The 18322-nt window shown below is 39.2% G+C and overlaps 2 protein-coding genes across 12 annotated transcripts in view; both read right to left on the bottom strand.

The window, feature by feature from the left end:
- DYM (dymeclin) overlaps positions 1 to 18322 on the bottom strand; it is a 224463-nt gene that overhangs the window by 108375 nt on the left and 97766 nt on the right. For all 11 annotated transcript variants that reach the window (XM_061450486.1, XM_061450488.1, XM_061450489.1 and 8 more), the window contains 3 exons: positions 15832 to 15957; positions 4477 to 4590; positions 3064 to 3158 (listed from right to left, as the gene is read on the bottom strand). In XM_061450486.1, coding sequence (XP_061306470.1) covers positions 3064 to 3158; positions 4477 to 4590; positions 15832 to 15957 — 335 coding nt within the window. The remainder of the gene's footprint in view (positions 1 to 3063; positions 3159 to 4476; positions 4591 to 15831; positions 15958 to 18322) is intronic.
- Positions 10721 to 18322, bottom strand: part of RPL17 (ribosomal protein L17) — a 117160-nt gene continuing 109558 nt past the window's right edge. Inside the window, exon 7 of the mRNA XM_061450503.1 lies at positions 10721 to 10730. Within this exon, the coding sequence (XP_061306487.1) occupies position 10730 (1 nt within the window). The 3' untranslated portion in view covers positions 10721 to 10729. The remainder of the gene's footprint in view (positions 10731 to 18322) is intronic.

Below are 18322 nucleotides of genomic sequence, written 5' to 3'. Positions count from 1 at the left end.
CCACATACTGCATCCCACAGCATGCCCAAGTCTCTGCTCTGTATCCCTTTTAAGTACACCTTTTTTCCTGATTCCACATGACTCCTGTGACCATCAGGAGGATCACAGAATCACAGAAATGCAGAATGGTATGGGTTGGAAGGGACCTTAAAGCTCCTCCAGCTCCAACCCCTGCCACAGGCAGGGACCCCTTCCACTGGAGCAGCTTGCTCCAAGCCCCTGTGTCCAACCTGGCCTTGAGCACTGCCAGGGATGGGGCAGTCACAGCTGACAAACCTCTTTCTTCATATGTGAACCCCTCTGAACTCGCTATGATAGCCAAAGACGTCTGCAGGATCTGGCACTGATATAATTATGTGTCATCTTTTGATATTTAAGTCCTTTATGTCACCTGACAGAGAGAAGCGCAACCGATAAAGTGTTCTTAGCGGCGCACACAGCCCTGCGTGTGAACAGCTGTGGTGATAGCGTATTAAAAAAGAAAACTGGATAGTATTTCTAGCCTCACAAAGTCATTTAACATTAAATGTGCATGTCTAATTAGCGAGGTGTACGGCAACCTCTAGTGGTATATGTCTGCTCAGAAAACCGCAAACATTCCAACACATGAACCTATAGGAAAAGTGTTTGCCTTAAGTAATCAGTCATTTTCTTGTCACTGGCTGACACGGTGATGAGATGTCAGAATACAGTTGTTCAGGGACAGATTCTCCATTTCCAAGTATGTGACACATACTGGAGTAGGCAGGCTAGCAGTAGGAAAGTCAAAGATCCTGAAAGCTGTTTCTAAATAGGTTAAAGGAATTAATGCCAACTAACTGAAGTTGTAAGAGACAAATCGAATACCTGCCCTAATACTGCAGTTATGGCTTCACTTTTTGGTAACAGGACTTGTAGAACAGAAACCAAGCAAAGGAAAAACCTATACTCACTGCAGGTAAGTAACACTCCACCTGGCTGTGCTTTACCACTTAGACATTATACAGCCACTTCTGGTAGTCATTTGTGACAATAATGACATCAACACACATTTTATTTGTTTATAATAAGTCTACCAATATAATTTAAAGATACTACAAATGTCAGCACTCCACAAATACGACAGAGACACAGCGCAATGTAGCATCACCCTTGGCACTACTGTGATAAAACAGCTCTGTGTAATTAGAAACAAACCAGTGCTAACAGTGGATAGAGAAGGGAAGGATCATGAAGTCAGGGTAATCTACAATAGAAGACATCCAACATTAAGTGAACAGTGCTTTGGATCTTACTATAAAACATCTATTACATCTATTTTTACTTCCAGCAGCTGCTTGTGATAGATTTATACAAATCTATCAATTTTCATGCTTTCTGTGACACAAATTACCCAACATTATGAAGCTGTATTTTGCTGAGATCTTAAGTACACTACATTGAATATTCCCAGATAATTCTTTCAGAGAAAACAGTCTTCAGAATTTAAAACAATTGGCAGTCTATGCTCAGAACAGGATTAGGAAAAAGCCTGCATGGAAATGGAATTACTTCTCACATTAAGGAAGGACTCATTAGAGCATCTGGTAAAGCTTCAATTATAACTGTTCAGTTATATTGCTAAGCAGATTTTAAGTTAAGTGTTTCATAGCTACTTAATTAAAAAAACCTATACCCTAAAATACTTCATGTAATATAAAATACCATCTTCTTTTTAGGCTCTCAGAAATACACATGCAGTCAGTCTAGAGAACTCAAAATTACTGAGCAGTGGTAGAGGTGGCTGTAACATTACTAGCAAGGTAACCTCTTCCTGCTCCAACTACCAGAGGAACACGTTACTTTGGTCTGCAGAAACCGCAGCAAAATAAAATGGAACAAAATCAGAAACTGGGAACACTGGAAAAAACTCTGAAGTGGGAAAGTGCCACACAAAAAACAGACCAAGTGTTTGAGCCTCAAGGTAGAGCATCTCACGCCACACCAGGATCTATGATTTCAGGGTGCGACATTTGCAAAAGCTTGGAAAACTCAGACTCTGTGTCTATGATTTGAGAAATGAAGCAATTATTCCAGATTACGTCTGTACTAGGTAACAGGAAAATAGCTGCAATTCAAATTCTGAACAACCACTGTCACTGCAAAAGGTACGCAAAGAGAGCAAGCATCAGAAGGGAAAAGGTAAAGGCAGAACGCTTTCATCCTGGTTTGCTGTCCATACTTCTACAATCAACCATTTCCAAAAGAGAAGGAACTCAACAGAGAATTAAATCCTGAAGAGCAATGGCTTAAGAACAATGCCTCGTTAATCCAGCCCTTTACAAAGTGTGCAGGCATGCAATTATCATTTACTTATTTTTGGCACACTGTCTGTATTTGACAAGCACTGTTAACAGTTTATTCCAGATCGCATTAACAAGGACCTTCCCGGTTTTCCCTGGAGCTCGGAGAGGGGCTGGCTGCCAAGATGAGAAGGATGCTGGACACATAATTACCTGCCTTTACAAAGTGATCTGCATCTTCAGTATCTACTTCTTTAAAGTTATGGCCCTGTTTTAGAACCAGAGCAGATATTGACTACTTGTGATTACACAGGCTAATACACTTTATCAGTTGAAAAGCACGTGTTTGCCCTCATCACCACAAAATGGTCATTGTGTTATGTCTGATTTAACAAATACACCTACTGCCAAACATGGAGGAAGAAACAAAGCAAGTTGAAAATCCAGTCTGTATAGTATTTGAGAACAATCACTCTAGTGCCTTTTCTTAATAAGGTGCTACATGACTAAAAAAAACCCAACCATAAACCCACCACACAAATCCCTGAAAACCTTCTGGTATGAAAACAGCTACTGAGCTCTTCTGTTAATAGACTCAGAAGTTTCTCAGACAGAGAAACAAGTATCTTTTGTGCATTCAGAATAGATTCAAGTATAAAGCAAATTGGTTTATTCTAGGATTGCTTAGTAATTCAGTTAGCATTTCATCTATTTACTTCACTGGTATCTATTAAGGAATACAGAATTCAAGTTCCTCTACTCTTGAGTTGCAAAGATGAGTTTTGAGAGTCTTTATATTTACCTGATGATCCTCTGAGCCGCATACTGATGAAGTGAGCGGAACTGTGCTGACATATTTGCTAAGGCTGCCAGACAATTTGTATGAAGGTATTTGTCCTGTCAGAAAGAAGAGGAAAGAAAAAACCTACATCAAGCTGTTCTTTCGATACACACTGACACCTATTGCAGGAATCATTCAAAAGACTGAGTAATACATGTTGCTTTAAAGGACACAGTCAAAAGCATCCAGCAGAAATGCAAAGTGTATATACTTGGTGATGTTTTAAATGGTTGTCTTAAACTGTAAGGCTTACAAAAGAATGATTGTTTCATTCAGATTTTGGAATGTATATGTCCATATGGATGCATATATATATTTTGTTAGCAATGGTATTTACAATGACATCATAGATACAACAAATGACGAGAAACGTTCTCATCCTCTCCCTTTCTCTCTCTCCCTTTTGTAGTCTTATCCTAAAATTTTCTGCTTCACAGCCCATCCCCCTGTAAACTCTTTCAAAGCATTCTATCTATCCCACAACTATAACCGTATGATACTTCAGAGATCCGGTGCCCTTGTTAGCACCCTCAAAACCATTTGTCCAGATAAGCATTTAAATATTGGCCCTAGTGAAGTCAAGGGTTTGCAGAGAACCAAACTTTTCACTTATGCAATCCAATAGGGGTTTATTTCCCTACTCAAATCTAAAATATACATAACATGACAGATTCCAAATCCTACAAATGTATGTCAAGAATGGCATTGTTTCTCCCAGTTTCTTTCGATCGTAAGTTTTGACCCTGAAGTTTTCCAATTTAAAATATATTTAAACATTTTTTGCTACTTTTCAATGTAAAAGCTTCTGTGCTTCAATTGCTAAATATACTCAGAAGTACAGGATACCATGCTTATATGTTTGAGATAAGTTGTAGAATCAAATACTAGAAAAATGCACAAAAGCAATCTGATACGAGGCTATAAAGTTGAAACTGCTTTGTTTTCTAGAGCTCAAAAAACCTTTAGGGCCCAGTCACTGTCCTACTTCATAGAATATTAACACCAAGCACAGCTGAACTTCCTACCTTCTGAGTAACTTGAGAGGCAAAAAACCTGTATGAATCATTTCTTCTTATAAAACTAAGGAACTTTTCTTCTCATCTGAAGATGAGTGCAGTGTCTGAATTATGGTCTTTAGAGAATCCTACTCACTGAACTGGATGATGATGTAGAAACGGTGTTACAAGTTCAGAACCACTTAACATTGTGCTTAGTTAATATGGCTGACCTACCCATTTCCTTCCCTCCTGTAAATTCAAATGCCAACTGGTTGCAACAGAACGAAGAAAATCCTGCATCCTGTTTGAAACTGAATTGATGCTGTTGAAGTTAGAAACACACATGATATGCGTAAGCGCTACACAAAACTCTTACCCTTGTCCGCGTCATGTTGTACTGTATGGTTCTTATCACGACTAGTATCAGGAGACTCCCAAGTGAGATCTCTGTTAAAACACGCTCAGCATACCAGGTGATATTTTTCAGTATCTGAAATACAAGAACAAAATTCTTCAGCACCTAGGTCTGAATAAGAACACCAAAAGCTGTTTGTACTCTCGTATTCCTTATGAGAGGTAAATTAGCTTCCAGATTCAAACATGACAAAATCTATCGTATTCTAAAGCATGATTAGAAAAATAGTAATAAAGAACAAAAAAGACAGACCTCTGCAGTACTATCACCTCACAGGTCTCATCAACTTTATCATCAGCCAAGCGGAAACACACTATGTGTAGAAAGATGATTCAACTTGGCATTTCCCTAATTTCTATGCCCTGTGCCACCACACATCTGTATTCTTTTTGATCTTACCCTTCACACTTTATAAAGTCTCCAGTTCCACCCCAGACACCTGAATAACATTGCCAATTCCTTCCTATTTTCCCTCATTACCAACTGGGCAAGAGGCAGCACGTATGATCCCTGACTGATCGGCAAGAGCACACATGCTGAAGGTCACAGGGCAGATCAACAGGTTAACTGTTGACTTCACACCGAAGCCTTTCTCTTGCCAGATGTGATGTCTCTTCCCTTAATAGGCTAGTGAAAGTCATCAGCTAGGTTAAGAGCTGCATATCTTTCAGTACTCTCCACCATCAGGGTAGATAAAGTCTGGCACCATTTCTGAGTTTACTGCAGAATGAGAATCAATCCCCTCTCTCCTATCAGAATACTCATCCAATCAACCCACAGCGATAGAGCAAAAAATCCCTGCCTTAAAGAACTGGTAAAAATGAATCAACAGGAACTCAACTAGTGGAGAAGACCCTCTACAATGTCAGGTTTATTCTGGGTCAAAACAAAAATTTGGTTAACAAGGACTATTTAACATGAAGCTATAATTCCATATAATTTAATTTTTGATATATTAAAAGTGTGTTTCATTGAAACTTCACATTCAAAGAAAATAATACACATGTACTTAAAAAATCTAAACCCTATCAACCTCAACAATCAACTTCATTAAACTCATTATTAACTCTTAAAAAGTTAGATGAAAACACTTCTGACCATAACCCTTCTTGCCACTTCTCCTTTGGATGAGTAAAAAAATTGTTGCCCTTCAATTTATATAACTTCTGCTTTTAGAATTCCCTCTTCCTTCCACTGACAAGCTCTCACAGCAAAACCTCTTTAAGAGAGAGGATGGAGAAGTAGTAACTGAATTCCTATGAGGAGATACAAAAAGCTGGATGCTGAATGACGTGCAGAAGGCCAAAGGGAAAGGCAATGCTAGGCACTACCTTCAAGTTGCTGCTGATTTTATACTATTTACTCCTTCTAAGACATACACAGTCATATAAACTGTGATGGAAAGAATCACAATTGTATTTGTGAAAAAAAAAAGGGTTATCTGGAAAGCAAAATTAAAATCATATACTAATCTGGTGAAATTCTGAAATATTTTAAAAAGGCACTTTTAGAATCTAAAGCCTCATACAGTTACCTAAAAAAAAATAAAAATCTATGCAATGGTGTCTACACAGGCTTCTGAAGGAATACAATATTAAATTCTGCAAAATCTATGGCAAAATGTGGGCCCACAGTTTAGGCAGCTCTCATTTTGAAGTGTTATAGCATCATCCCTTTGTTTGATAGGGCAGAGTCTTTCACTTCAACTCAACAGTGCCACAGAGAAATGACTCCACATCTGAAAGTAAAAACACTGGTTGTACTTACACATTTACGTGACAAGGCGAAATGGACAATCAACACACAGGCATTTAGATCTTGTTATTTATTTGTTAACAGTGCAAAACACCAACTTGTCTCATTACTGGTAATGGCAAAGGGTTGCTTCGTTTCTCTAATAATCATGTGTTTGCACACCATTATATGTCACGTTTTTAAATGATGCAGACACTTGGTTGTTAACCACAAAAACAGCACAGATCTGGAATCCAACAAGGTCACGCCATATCTGCATTTTCCAAAATATTAATTTTTTCATTTGAAATTCTTTATTTTCTGTATTTAAGGGGATTATTAATGATGGTCATGGATCTGTTCACTAAAGCTCATTAAAGGCAGTATGTTAAGCAATCTTTTTTTCATTGCATATATTGAAGAAGGAAACACCAAGAGCTATTTTGCTAATGCAACTTGTTCCATTCAGCCCAGAGCCTGGATCCGTGCAAACCTTTCTGAATTACAGAATCACAGTATTGTTTAGATTGGAAAAGTCCCTTAAAATTATCGAGTCCAATTGCTAAATCACAACCCTAAGTGCTACCTCTACACATCTTTCAAATATCTCCAGGGATGATGACTGCAGCCCTGCCCTGGGCAGCCTGTTCCAATGCCTGAGCACCCTCTGGGGAAGGAATTGTTCCTCAGCTCCATCTAAACCTGCCCTGGTGCAGCTCGAGGCCGTTTCCTCTTGTCCCATCCCTTGTTCCTTGGGAGCAGAGCCCAGCCCCTCCTGGCTCCATCCTCCTCTCAGGCAGTTGTAGGGAGCTATCAGGTCCCCCCTGAGCCTTCTCTTCTCCCCACTGAACCCCCCAGGTCCCTCAGCCGTTCCCCATCACACTTGTGCTCCAGGCACTGCACCAGCTCCGTTGCCCTTCTCTGTCCCTGCTCCAGCACCTCAATGTCTCTCTTGGAGTGAGGGGCCCAGAGCTGAGCACAGGATTTGAGGTTCGGCCTCACCAGTGCCCAGTGCAGGGGCACAATCTCTGCCCTGTCCCCACTGCCACACTGATGCTGATACAGGGCAGGATGCTTTTCATACAGTGGAATAGGAGCAGGCTATGTAAGAGTCCCGTAAGAATATTAACTGCATGACTGTCACTGCAGATGACAACTTGTTTTTAAATAGAACACATTTCTTCGGAGAGAAAATTAGAAGTTGTATTATAAAAAGAACACTTCAAGTAGGAAGTTCCCTTTCCAATTATCTTCCTGATCTTTGTTTCTCTTCCATCAGTCTGCTTTCATTTTGAATTTTCCCCATGCTCCCCATAGTTGGGTTTGGAATATCACCAACTGAATCAGCCAACAGACCGCAGCTGACCAATCCTTCCAAATATGAGTTGCAATAAGGCAGTTTGGAGTATTTTACTGAATTCAGTACTGCTGAATTTCTTTTCTATTCAGCAGCCTTCATTCCTGCAGTAAGTTTAAGACATACACAAGTACACGCCTCCCACAAAAGCATGTGAACTAAGCAAATTATTAATATTACAATCTGTGAAGCATCAATGATCTTAAATACTGTGCTGTTCTGAGGCACCCCCAATAGTTACTCACAAATCACTGTAATGCAAATTGTATTCGTGTTGAGAATGCAGAGGTTAGACTACAACTGTTTGATGTCAACTGCTCTGTAATACATATCCAAAGCACCCTGTAACCTACATATAACTCTGCTTCATTCTATTCATCAACTTTTGCCCTTAAATCCCAAACATGTACATTGTAGGCCTCTATGCTTTAAGGGTTTCTTTTCATTATCAGTTGGGATCAAGTCCTCCCTCTCTTACACACTATACTCCCACTTGTGACTTCAAATGCATTTTCATCAGCTCCAAACACAGACCAAAGACAGACCTATCCAATCAAAGTAATATAAGACAGACTTTTGACACATCCAGCAGTTCCTCTTCTCAGCAAACTTTGTGCTCCTGACAGAACTATTCATGATTAATCAGAAAGATTCAGATCAGCAAATTAAAATGAAAAAATACTTTTTTTTTTTACATGAAGGAGTCCTACTCACAGGACTCCTCCTCCAAGCAGCCACCACATTCACATCACTGGCTTTCTTGTCTCCCCCCTCAGCTGCTGCTGATGCTGCCCAGGACACACATCAAGGCATTTGCTTCCCAATTACTCCACAGCAGAGTGTTCCAAGCTGTGCTTTGCAACAGACAGTACCACGGCTGTTCCCAGCACTTCTGATAGCAGTACTGCTGGCAAAAATCAGGGTATTATTTAACACAAGGCTTTGGGGGATATTATATTTCCCTTAGTATCATGTAGGATCCTACAGTAAGGAATGCTTACTACTCAAGACATAATTACACATACATTTTATCAAAACTCTGAGTCAATAGATTCTAAAGCAAACCCAAGTGGAAAAAAAAAAATCATAGAATCATAGAATCGTTAGGGTTGGAAAGGACCTTAAGATAATAATAATCTTATTATCTTATTAAGATAATAAATAATCTTATGAAGTTTATTCCAGACAAGGGTAATACTTTATAAGTACTATTTTAAAACTGCCTTTTTTGGGTGGTGGTTTGGTTTTTATTAAAAACATTGTTTAACCTTCCATGCTCTGCATATTCCACATGCATATATATTTCTTTCCTTTACCTCCCACCCTCATTTTTACCTTCACTGTGTGTCTTGCACATTCACAGTACAAGAGACATCTGAAATAGCATCCCAATTATGATTCATCAAACTCTCTCCTCCCTCACTTTATTCCTAGCATACCTGAAAGCCTCTCTTTAATTAAGTATTTCAGGGAAGATTTCACTTGTCTGTGCTGAAAGATCTTTTTTGATGAACCTCCTAAAAAGGAGGAACCTCCTAAAAGGATTCTTACCCATTTATGCTTTGGAAAATCAGGCATACAAAGGCCTACGCAACAAGAGGTACATCCCAAACATCATTATAGACTAGATACTCTACAATGACAGAAAAAGACACAGCCACTTAAGACACACTTGGTAGGCTCAGGAAATTCTTGTTAGTAGGCAAGCTGAGGCAGTTTGAGTTCTGAAATCCTTTCTGTACCATATATAAAGAGACAAAATACAAGTTCAGATCATTAAAATAAAACATGAAAAAAGCATCTCCATCATCGGATGCTAGCTAACCCCTGACTTTCTGTCAGCACCTTCCTGTTTCCCACAAGGAGCTAAAGTGAAGCCAATGACTGACCTACAGAATGGAAAAACCAACATTTAATAGTAGTGAAGTGCTGGCTAAGGCGACAAACATCCCCAGCAATAGGCTCAAATGTGACAATTTCTGGTAAACACCTTTTGCTAAAAGGATAGAAAAATCAGAACACGGGGAAGAGGGAAAGACTTGAGAGGTATTTAAGGAAGAATGGTTAAAGCTGAGGAGCAAATAGGAAACACGAAATCACTACACGAGAGGTTTCCACATATAGCAGGCTATGAGTGAAGGTGGAAACAAGTATAATTTCTGGTTGTAACAAGTCACTAATACTATTTTAAGACAAAGTGGTGATGGTCTAAATGAAAGCAAGTTATCCAAGGAGTTTCAGTAAACAAGGACATCTGGTCAGCATGGACAGCATAGACAACAGGAACAGCCTGAAAGACAGAAAAACCTATCTGTATTTTCAAAAAAGAGGCAATGAAAAGTTAAAAAGCTGTTAGTTGAGTAATTAATGGATTATACACATGAAATTCACTGCAAGAAGATACTCTGCTAGAGGAGAACTTAATCATCCTGAGGCTGCTAAACATAAACATATGATCACATATCGCAAGTTAGTGGGTTATTTCACAACTGCAAAATGCTAAATAAAGTGTAGACAGTCACTTCAGTTGCAATTAATTCTGATTTCTTAAAAACAGTTTATGTGAAATTATGACTATGTGAATATATTTCTTGACAAGAAAGCATCCAAGCTGAACACCTGAACCTTCCAGAAGAAAAATACACTGTTTTTTGAATGTTTGTACTCTGTAATACATAAATATTAACAGGATAAGCTGTGACTGCGTATTTCATACTCTGAAACTTCTGAACACTTACGTTATTGAAAATGTAATACACCCTTTAAAGCAAAATATAAATATGAAAATGGGTAGTATAGAATACTATTTGTTTTGACATGACGCACAGTGTAAATACAAACCATTGCCACATAAAGGCACATATTTCCAGATGCTTATTGAACAGAAAGATTTTTCACTCAATTTGCTCTAAAACAATACCCAAAGAGTGGGTATTTTCCCCCCTGTCTGAGACAAAATACGCTTACCCCAACAAAAAAGATCAACTTGCTGATTAAACCTCTAATATACCATTTCTTAGAGTCTCTCATTTGCAAGCGAAATAGCAAAGTTACCTTCTCCCACAAATAAATTGAGGCCCGTATTTCTTTCTACCCCTTTTGGTGCTATTTTGTGGGGCGCATCCCTGTGCTTCACCAACCAAAGTGGAAGTTCCTTGATTCACACTGTGATGGAACTCAGGAGCCTCAGGTCCCACCATGTGTTCTCTCACAAGGGGTGTCTCCACAGCAAAAGAAGAATGGGACTGAAACAAGTTAGATAACCTCCAGTCGTATCTTTGTCATACATCTATGGCTCCCTGTGCTATGCACAAGCTGTTACCCTTTATGTTTTAACTCCCTGTGGCTCATTCCCAGCTCCTTGCCCTCCCACACCACATTCCTCTCAGCAATTTCTCTTCCCAGCTTCTGCTTCCCCCAGTCAACTTGCCATTCCAGTCTCTCATCATAAACAAGTCTGACTTCATCTTCTCCAGCATTTTGACCTTGTTCCTATCTTCTTTTCTCAATTCTTTGCTCAGCAATCCCAATTCTTACCTGTTGCTTGTTTATTTTGTCTTTCTCTCCCCCACTCCACCCATCTCATGTTTCTTGTGCAGCCAGCCACAGCCTCTTCTAATTTCTCCTAACCATGGTCATGTCAAGGCCAGGTTGGACAGGCCCTTGAGCAACCTGCTCTAGTGGAAGGTGTCCCTGCCCACGGCAGGGGTTTGGAACTGGATGAGCTTGAAGGTCCCTTCCAACCCAAACCAGTCTGGGATCCATGTCAGGGGTTCTGTTCCTTCACACTTTCTTCTTCAGAGATGCAGATGTGCTTAGGAACATGGTTTAGTGGTGGACCTGGCAGCATTAGACTTACAGCTGGACTCAATCTTAAAGGTCTTTTCCATCATAAATGATTCTATGAGGTTTCAACTATTGCCAGGCAGCAACAGAAGCATCACTGGGAGCACAGGCCAATCCCACAGGAGCTGGAAGCAGCATCTACACAAGCTTCAGCTTGTCCCTACGCACCTCAACTGATATATGATCACTGGACAGGGGAGGATGCAAACAGCCCACCTGGCTCTGCGAGCAGGAAAATGAGAATATTCAATCACAACAGACATCAGGCCACCTCTGACTATGCATCTGCTGCACAGATGGAAACGGACTGCTTAAAAACAGAGGTTTATAATTTGGCCAAGTTTAGTCAGATTATCGGCAGCAGAGCCCTAGCATAAAGGCCACTTGTCACATTTCAAATGCCTAATGAAAAACATGAACTTATCAGAGCCTGTTAAAGGACATTCTGACATCTTTAACCATGGACAAGCATGTCCATGTCCTGGTCTAACTCCATAAATGGCCAATGGTTCACACCTGAACTTTAAAAATGCCAGCCCTGGAAAATTACATTCACTGAGACAACCATACCTTGTAACAGCCCACTCCAAACCACAACAACACCCAAACCTCAAAGCTAAAAGGTCATCTACCAGTCCCTATCACCTCGACTCTCCTCTCCCCTTACTGAAGAAAGCAACCACAGCAGGCAGGCAATGAAATGCCTATTTAAACAAACAACAGCACCCGCCACCGATGCTCCCATGGGTGCAGGTTGCAGAAGCACAAAACAAAGATTATCTTAAATTTCAGAATCAACTGCCTGAACTCAGTGCCCCAACTGAACAACCTCATTGGTTTGCTTATAATATTAGCAAGGGAAAAAATTCAAACAAGTCCAGACCTGGGGCAGTCTTGCAGTAATTAAAAAATAAGATTAAAATGTTTTGCTTAATTACTCTTTTTAACACCAGGCTCCTGGACATTTACAACTGAGGGTGTCAGAACTGCAGATGCAAAGAACAGGAACTCAGTTCTATATATATCGAGCACTGAGATTCTCAGTTTCCTATAACTCTGCTTTCGCGATGTTTCTTAACACAGTAAAAATAAACACAGTTAAATTGTGACTTATAGTCTATCACCATTACAGCAAAAAATATTCTAATATTATAAACATCATATAAAATATTATATGATGTTATTTTGACATCCGATTTCATTTTATTTAGTTTCATAAATCAGAGAAGAAAAATCAGCAATACTTCTTCCCTTTAGGGAATTCCTGCATTTACTCATTTACTCTGTTATTATTTTTATTATTATTATTAGTGAATGAAATTGAGCTCTGTGCGGTTACAGGGACTTAACTGCAGTAAGCCAACTGCAGGAATGGGACCTATGGTTCTGATTGTATTTTCCAGGCAGTTAAGGGAAAAAAATGCTTCAGCAGTCAGGAGTTTCTGTGGTTTCCTGAGCTCTTTACCAATCAGTATAATCACAAGATTTATAAAACTGTGCTTACTAAAATTAATCTTTAAAATCAATAAATAAATGTGGGTTAAATGCCACAAAGGAAAATAGCCCATAAATGGACTGTACAGTCATGCTTCTCATAAGAACAGTATGCAGGATACACAGCAGCAGAGAGAAAAACAGGTTGATCTAAAATACATCAAGCCTTTTTTTCTTCACAGTTTACCCAAGTGATGGGGAGGAAAACAAATCCTGCTGTAATTGCTAAAATCTGATAAATATTTGCAGGGAGCAAGAGTTTCATTGCAGTTTTGTCACTGATGCTAGATGTTCACATTTTACAGAAATAACTGCACAGTCTTCCCAACTCCCTTCACTTTGCTGCCCTATAATATGTTCTTAGCCTTTATGAGATGTGGAGTTAATATTTAAGACAGTATGAGACTGATTTCTTTCTTTATACTGTCCTTTTTGAGTAATAACTTGGTCATTCATTCCTGGAAACATTCATTTGGGTAATCCAAAAAGACTGGTGACAGGAAGTGATTTATCAGTGTGATTTTTAATCCTTTTCTCTCAATGTAAGGCACTAACTACACTTACTCCCCATCATGTGACCTCACTACCTCATATGTAGGAACTCACTAGCCATATAGCCATTCCCCAACAGTTCACAATCTATGAAGGTTTGTATTTTGACATCCACATGCTTCTGTAAAGTTGAGGAATGGTGTAGGTACAGCGATCAAGAAGGCAGCTTTGTTTAATTTTAATATTGTGTGTTTTTTTCTGTAAATAAGGAATCCTTTCTATAAGGAATACTTAGGAGTTGGTATCACAGTCATCAGCTCTTCTCTATCATAGTTTATTAGGTGACTTTCAGAGCGCAGTTTAAGATCTGAACAACAGGAAATCTCTTTCTCCTTCACTGCATCCAATCCACCTGCATAACATAAAGTACAAGAGCATGAAGAGAGAAAAAGCCTTCAAATTCAATAGAAGAAGCACTGCAAGGGCGGAAAAGCAAACTGCTTTGCCTCCAAGTCTGCTATCTCCTTTGGTATGAAGGCATTTCAGATAATGGAGAAAAGTCTACGAGGAAGAATAGTACGAACAGAGGAAGGCAGGAAGAAGAATTAAGGCTATGCTATATCTATCCTCAGCAGTGTCATAGCACTCCATCCATGCACATTTCTATTTCCACAGCTATTTTCTGCAGTAGGGCTGACAGGAGATGTTCACATAGACAATCCTGAAGGCCCATCACTTCACACTCACCTCTCACCTACTTAAGAAGCAGAACCAGCAAAACTCTGGCCATATTAATGGTATTATTGAATGGATGTTTCTCACCAGATACTATGGAGTGGGAAAAACAGTTACAGAGTAAAAGAAAGAAGCAGTTACTAAAATCTGAAGTAAAATCTAAGCTTAAATTGAGAAAAAACTGGAAGAAGCAAAAGCAGGACTGAAAAAAAAAAAACAAACCATCAAAACAGCACACAGGAAAAAGAACAAGGTGGGGTTTGGTTTTGTTTTTATCTAAAATGGAAGTAGTAAACTAATACCCAGACGGCACAGAAAATGCCACAAATATTGGCAGGGTTAGCTGCAAAGGCACGAACAAACTGGAGAAAACTTGATTTATGTTCTCATTCAGCATCTGGATTCTCATTAACAAATTTCAGGGAAATCTTCCACTTCTACTTATCCAGTAGGGAATTTATTGAAAGACCATGTGTGGAGCCTTTAAAAGAAATGAAGAATGAAGGGACTGAGGCAGTGCGTCTGCTGGACTCTAATGCTCAACAAGCTCAATTTACAAAAGAAGTTAAATGACTTACTGATACAGAAACCCAAAATACACATCACACATGTACATGGTGTGGATGTGCAGGTTCAAGGCACATGAAATTGAGGCAGAAGAAAGCTCCAGGAAAACGCTGTTTCAGTTATCTGCATGGTTAACTACAGGTGCTCCTCCTAAAAACTGCTTCCTAAAAGGTACTTCCAGGAAATTAAATATAAACATCATCTCTTCTTATTAAATATAAGCATCATCTCTTTCTCCATACAAAGCTATAGGAAATAGTCTGAAATTTCTGAGAGTAAATACTGGAAGTAAATACTGTAAATGCCAGCTCCCTCTAAAACAGGCTGGAAATTTACCTAAGAGTTCTGTTTAGATACCTTGAAACCTGCTTCCAGCTTTTTGTATTTCATTAATATCACATAACCTCAGACAAGAATTTCCATGTCCCAGTCAAAAAAGCAAATAAAAATCAGTGCAGACAGACACCTTCAGCATTATCGCAGCTTTAGAGGCTGGGAAACTAGAACGTCGTTGTCCAAGCACAGATGGTTGAGGCCCATCAAAACTAGTAAAATTTGGATAATTTTATATGTTCAACATAGAATAGATATTAATCTAGCAGAAAGACATAAAAAGAAACGCCAAGTAAGGAAGTAACCTTCAGTCTGGAAAATAAAACTCCCAACTAAAAGCTCCACTCAGCTGCATCAAACTGGTTAAGCAAAGTTTTTCAAGAGAAATAAGAAAGGGTTTCTGTGTTTTTTTCTCTCATTTAGCCCCTCCACTTTCATGGCAAAGACTCAGCTTCTTTGAGACAGCTGCCCGACTATTATTACATTAATTTGTAACAGGAAACACAAGAAAGGACAGAAAAAGAGGTACATGCAGCACCTCCTCTACAAGAGGGAACGCGTTCGTTCATCTGGAAAGTTTTGAAATGATTCTTCTAACTTCGGGTTAGTCCTCATGAAGAAATATGTATATGTCATCAAATTTGGATGAACACATACAGCCTCTGCTGAGGAAACAGAAATACCAATATATCTTTATAAAAATGAAGATTTAAACCATTTTTACAGCTGAAGAATTATTTACCAAAAGAACAACTCACCACTTCATGGATGGATCGGTTGAAGCCATCATCCTCTGTAAGGATCAGCAGAATGATAAGAGCCATGTAAACATGGTGTGAATTCCTTTCTTCAACATGATACAGAATTTCAAGAATTGGCAGAACCTTTATGGAAGAAAAAACGTGTGTGTTAGTTTAGTCTTCAAATACCTCATACAATAAAAAGAGGAGACTCTAAACCTCCCGTGTATTACCCTGCCCTTAACAACATCATAGCAATTCCTCCTTCTTGAAATAACCACCCCTAAATAGTGACGTACAATGTTCAAACACCTTCCATCTGTTTCATTCTGTCTCCACAAAAGAGTCTAAACAAATTCTTTCTTGTGGTCAGACATGGAATTTCAGTTCCTAATAAATGAGATTTCCAGCCATACCAGTTACCATGGGTTCTGAAAGCTTTAGTTCCCCTGCAGACCATGTGGAAAATACAATTATTAAACAAAATTTCCACCAGTTGAAGGAGGAAAACAATTGCTTCTAACCATTTGTGCTCCCACAAGCCTGGTCTGAAGACCGTCCTCATCAAATATAGCCAAGCACAATGGAGCTAAGGTGAACAGAGGCATTCTGAGACCTGGAACTCAAACCCCACTTTGGTACGTGGAGATAATCCCAGAAAAGAACCAGTTTGGGTTGGATTAAGACTAGAAAAGGCCTGTTTTTCTAATTCTAGATAATACGCAGCCAAAGAGAACTGACATTATGATGTGAGTTCAGCCCAAGGTCTTGCAACATTTCCACCAGGATGAATGGCTTAAGCCAAAGACTTGCAATAATAACAAAAATGAGATTTCATTGCAACAGCAAGCATACCTGAACGTTAGTCTAAAGTTAATCCAGATGCAGACGTTGTCTCTCTACCAACTGAAAATTAGCTTTCCACTGGCTTAGTACAATGTGGCTTCCCTGGGCTGTACAAATAGGCCTAAATCACAAAACACCCTGGGAAAAGGAACTGGAGAAAACTCTCAATTCCAAGATAGCGGATGAGATGCAGAATTCGTTCCAAAAAGCTTCCAGACACCTAAAGACTTGCTGTTTCTCAAAACAGGCCGAGTTAAGCAGGATGAATCATGTTAAACCTATTCTGGTGAACAGCCAGGACACCAAGTCCTTCACAAGCCTCTGAAGCTACCAGAATGTTCTCTTGCAATCAACCAGTCCCCAAACAGTTGGAACATATTAAAACACACAACAGCTTCTATTAAAAGCAATGAGATTGATCTAAATGCTGCAGGCCACAAAAGCTTTTGACAGATGCTTTGGACAGGGGCAACACAATACCACAACAAAAGCAGAGGGAAAGAAATATTTACACATTGCAATCATCCTTCCATTTCGAAGGATCCTTCACAAACTTCCTTCTCTAGATGAAACCAGAGTTGATGTCTTTGTATTTTGTGAATATAGGTCTTGAAAGTAAAGATGTTTTCCTTGGAATATCTACTTAGCATATACAGCAGAAAACATTAGTCCTTTTTCATGGAGAGGGGGAAAAAGGAGACAAACATCACTGCATTAGGCCACTCTTCAAATGATTTCCATCTCCAATATTTATATTGAACATAGCTTTGCACTGCATAAGCTCAAACTCATTTCTAACTCCAAGCACTATGATAAGCAGCATACAGCAGGAAACAATAGAAAATTACCAAAGAATTGCACTTACAAGTTGACTTTGCAGGGAGAACAACAAAAGCCTTTCTGAAGGTAACCAGTGGAACAAGCTCTTAGTTCTCAAGACAGCTTCCAAACAGCCGTGTCTGTTAATTTTTACAGCTTCTCAGAATTCAATATGCTGCCTTATGAAGTACATGCCTTGCACTCCTTCAATGTAACTATGATCCAGTGTGGTTAAGGCTAAATAATACTATCCAAAGAACTCTGTAGAAACATATTCCTTCAGAACAGTCCAACATCTCTGTCGATGCGTCGATGCACATTCATATCAGGTCAAACTAAGCTGAAAAACTGCATTCATATTCCTCAAGTGCTCCAAGCCCTAGAAGTGTGTTGCTACAATGACATTAAAAACGGGTACCTGATTCTGACATTTTTCCACGTGAGCCAATAATGTTGAAATACTCTTACTAAAATTTCATGCTACCTACTGAAATCACTCCCACTCTGAAGAGAGATTTGGCTCTCCAGATCTGTCCATTCAGTGTTCCTGCCCCCAAAACACCTTGAAAGCTTCCAAAACCTCTTCTTCCTTCCTCCACTCCCCTGGCCAGTTTCCTTTCTGCTCCTCTTCCAGACTTCTCTCCATGTACATACCACACCAAACTGAAGAAGGCAAATGGAATCTTAACTCTCTATACCTGCCATTTCCAGACGAAAACAGTATCAATTCACATAGTGACTATAACCCTTACTACTTCAAACACTGCTTCTTTGCATACTGATTGCTGAGGTCAGACATATTTAGGACAAGTATTACTGTTCTCTAAACAAAAATTAATTCAGA

Source organism: Pezoporus flaviventris, unplaced genomic scaffold (assembly GCF_033815535.1).
Source record: "Pezoporus flaviventris isolate CSIRO_AGI_PZ_B2104156 unplaced genomic scaffold, CSIRO_AGI_Pfla_v1 ptg000010l, whole genome shotgun sequence".
Taxonomy (NCBI): Eukaryota; Metazoa; Chordata; class Aves; order Psittaciformes; family Psittacidae; genus Pezoporus; species Pezoporus flaviventris.
Note: the sequence above shows the minus strand (reverse complement) of the source record. Positions and strands in the feature narration are given on the sequence as shown.